This window comes from Propithecus coquereli, unplaced genomic scaffold (assembly GCF_000956105.1).
Source record: "Propithecus coquereli isolate 6110/MARCELLA unplaced genomic scaffold, Pcoq_1.0 Scaffold306, whole genome shotgun sequence".
Taxonomy (NCBI): domain Eukaryota; kingdom Metazoa; phylum Chordata; class Mammalia; order Primates; family Indriidae; genus Propithecus; species Propithecus coquereli.
Genome location: NW_012148686.1, coordinates 1217199 through 1221194, shown reverse-complemented (window position 1 = coordinate 1221194; position 3996 = coordinate 1217199). Strand labels below are relative to the sequence as shown.

The 3996-nt window shown below is 42.2% G+C and overlaps 1 protein-coding gene across 1 annotated transcript in view; it reads right to left on the bottom strand.

Annotated features, from left to right (window-relative positions):
* Positions 1–1426, bottom strand: part of MTMR6 (myotubularin related protein 6) — a 43134-nt gene extending 41708 nt beyond the window's left edge. The window contains exon 1 of the mRNA XM_012649897.1: positions 1123–1426. Coding sequence (XP_012505351.1) covers positions 1123–1146 — 24 coding nt within the window. The 5' untranslated portion in view covers positions 1147–1426. The remainder of the gene's footprint in view (positions 1–1122) is intronic.
* Between the last annotated feature and the right edge of the window lie 2570 nt (positions 1427–3996).

The window sequence follows — 3996 nt, the reverse complement described above, 5'->3', positions numbered from 1 at the left end:
TTTTTTAAAAAGGGGGGTCAGTTTTTAGCATCTTCAGTTTTACCAGGTACTGTATGTGCAATGTTAAAAACAAGCTCTCATAAAAATCCATGTGCACCTTTAAAAGGTTTGTGAAATATTTTAAAGACATAGATCTCAAATTCTCATTGGAACAACGAAGATAACTAAGTTTGCTAGTTCCCCCAGCTAGCCGTAACTTTAAGATGAGCAGCAACTGAGTGACAGTTTCAGCTTTGGCAAAACACGGAGAGTCAAATTCAGTGGCTCTTCCTCCTAATCAATAGGCTCTGAGCGACCTTAAAATGTTATTCAGTTCTGGTCTCGATTTATGTTTGTCTCCCTCCCAAAGTTGAAGTTTAACTTTAATGCTGGAAAAGTAATTCGATACTATTGTGATGTCATTTCCTCAAGTTTTTAAATTTGTAACGGAATCATAAAATATTCGTTCATTCTCAAAATAAATGTCTTTCACACATAAGAAGTATGGAATTTAATAACTTCAATCGAAGAAAGTTCCATCTGACCTTTTAAATTACGGAATAACACTTTCCCCTTCTCCATAACTCGTCTATTAAGCTGACTTAACGCCGAAAGTTTGGAGCACAGACACGGAAATACCCAATCTAAATGACTGGAGACCGAGACAAGAGAGTGAGAGTGATCTTGGCTCCTCCAAAACTTGCATCATGAATCTGTGACACGGGACGACGAAACGTGAGCAAAGGAAAGCTTACACAACATCGTAACGTTAATGTGAGGACCCGCCCTGTTTCCGGTATATGAAGCGATGAACAGCTGAAAGCCCCCAAAGATAAAGCAATTCCAATTTTGCCTCCTTAAAAAAAGGAAAGAAAGCAAGCTTACAGCTAAGAAGGCGTTGACCAATTTCCCCGGACTTATCCTCAAGCACTCCGAGGTTCTGAAAGAGACCCCTGCTCCCGTAGGTACAGGAGGCCTCCGCACCTCCCTTGGCCCAAGCTGACCCTGCCCTCCCAGACCAGGCCCGGCCAGGTCCCACCCGGCCAGTCCCCAGCCCTAGTCACGCCAGGCGAGCCCTCGTCGCCTACCGCCTCTGCCAGGTCAGACCAGGCCAGCGGCAAATGGCTCTCTGCACCCGACTACCTTGGTCGTCCGGATGTGCTCCATCCCGAGGAGACGTATGCCGGCAAGCAGCCTCACGGGAGTACCATGGAGCTAGAGAAGCCAGGCGGCGACAGCGACCCAGAGCCAGCGAGAACTCGCTCCGTGGGCCAGCGCCTCGGGTCCGTCAGCCCGCCCCCGGTAGCGTCAACTACGCAGGCGCGGCCGGCTATCGCCGTCTCCTAGAAACACTTCCCCGAACCGGAGGCCGCCGAGGCGACGCGGGGCTGGCGGGCAGAGCGTCCACCGACGGAGAGCGGCGTCCTGGTTCGTCCGGGGCCGCCGCGGATTCCACAGCGCCTCCCGCTGGTGGAGGGCCGGTACGGCTCACTCTCCCCCGCCCCCATCCCACCGTGGCGGGACTTTGTCGTCCTGCTAGACAAGGAAACACCGAGGAGAGGCGCGGGGCGGTCAGAAGACACCTCTCTGCGTGAGAATGGATCCTGAGCAAAGGGCTCTTGGCAGGTGAGGGCAAGATTAGGTGCTCTGAAGTTCATCACCATAGCGGTGGACAGCACCAAACTTAGTTTGAGCTGCAGTTTTACTCACAAGAATTTATTCTAAGGAAATAATCAGATATATATAGTGAAGCTTTATTTGAAACGATCAGATTCTCCAGCACTATGGGATGAGTTGTGTAAAGTACGATGCTTTCATACAGCGTTAGCACCAGCATCCATTAAAACCCATCCTGTAGAGGGATATCACATAACCAAAATGTTGATGCTGTATTACTGAGTGAAAAAAAAAATGGCTATAGAACACTAAGTTTAATGTGACAGGGTTTTGTAATCTTTATTTATGTCAACAAAAAGTCCACATTTCTAGATAGTAGGACTACAGGTGATTTTTCTAATTCCTCTCATGCACCAAATAATTCTCGACTTGGAGCATATTTTCTTCCCAGGGGATATTGGGCAAGTTGTGGAGACATTTTTGGTTGTTCCTACTGGAGGTGGAGGGTGCTACTGGCACCTAGTGTGTAGAGGCTACGGAGGCTGCTGAACTTCCTACTCGCCCCCCACAACAAAGAATTATCCAGCCCAAGGTGTCAACAACGCAGAGGTAGAGAAACCCTGCTGTTTTTTGAGGATTCTGTACTAAGTTCATGTTTGTAATTAGAAAATGTTGTTTTTAAAAGGTTAGGAAGGAAACTATTATATCATCTTTCTTACTATGGTCAGTGTTAGAAAAACCTAACATCTAACTTTTCTAATTAAAAATTTTGTTCATTTTATTCAAGTTATCTTGGTGTTCTTTTGTTTGTGTTTGAGGCCTGCTATGTTTCAGACAGATTGCCAAAGCGGTGGAGACAACAGTGTTTGCGGTGGACTCGCTGACAGCTGTAAGGTAACTATGTAATAAGAATAAGATTGAGCCACCCAGAAACCAGTCTTGGTACAGTATCACATCCATCTCCTGCCTCCTAAAAAACCACAAATCCTCCTGGGGGTGGGGAAACAAAACAAAACACATAACAAAAGAATGCTGAAAAATATGTAGGTCTTTACTGAAGATTTTTCGAGGAAATGGAAAGAGGTGAATTATATTGCATAACATTCAGCAAGACATGCTTAATAAAACCTCTTTTTATATCATTTCCCCCCAAACTTGTATCTTCTTCATTCCCTGTTCCCATACAGCTCATCCTCCCTCTTCTCATCTCTTGCTATTTCTCATTTTCTCTCTCAACCAATTTCAAAGAGAGGTAATCATAATGACATTAAATGACCAAAAGTGTACTAAGTGTTTTACCTGTATTATGAGGAAAATACTATTACTTTCCTCATTTTAAAGATGAGAAAAGTGAAACACAATGAAGTAACTTGTCCAATATCACATAGCAGATAAAGCCAAGAAACATCTATGATATAAAGCCAGACAATGTGACTCCAGAGACTGTATTCTTAACAATTATTCTATATTGATTTGCTTTTTCAAAATCCACATTACAGTTGCATTTATGGCAATATGATAGGCTAAGAAATCACTCTGCTTTAAAAAAAACTAAAATAATGGACAAAATATAAAATCAAATTCTAAGGCATCAAATAACTGACAAGATAATGAGAACTTACAAGTGCAAAATACAAAGGAAAGTATATATTCAGAGAGCTAAGCAGAACATTGAAGTTGATCTTGCAAGAGAGCCGTTTCCAAATCAAGTAAATTTAGTATCGGTTTTGAAAGCCTCCCAGGGCAGAAAGTTCAGAAGTCAAAATCTAGGGCCCACCTCAGATGAGGAATTCAATGGCAGACCCTTCCTATATAAAGCCAAAGCTACAAGGAAATTCAACCAATCAAACTGCCAGAAGACTGAAAGGAAATCAGACTTGCTACTGAGAAATTGAGGGGGCTGGGCAGGAATAATTGCCTGTCGTGGGGATATTACAAACATGAAAATGTCATTAGACAGATTTTCAGCCTAGATTAATATCACCCATGGGATCCACAGAACTTCAAGCTCTGAATGTTGTTTAAAGTGGTTTGGATTAGCAGTGCCTAGGAACTTTATTGTAGCAAACGCAAACCCTTTTTGGTGAAATGCACCTCAATGCTATGCCTCAAATAATTCTTACAATTAATTTTCCAAGGAAAATTAAAATAAAGTCATAATAGAAATAACTAGCACCTAAGAAAACAGTTCTCAAGACAGAATTGAAAGGAACAATATGATGGCAGTAAGAGATTTTATAATTATCAGGCTTAGTGTATTAAAAAAAACTATGTTCATTGTGTTTAAAGAACTAAAAGACAATGAAAATATCTGCAGTGTATGGAAAAATCATTTTTAAATGATGTAGCAGATATGAAAAAGAACCAAATAGAACTTCTATAAATAAAAATACAGAAATT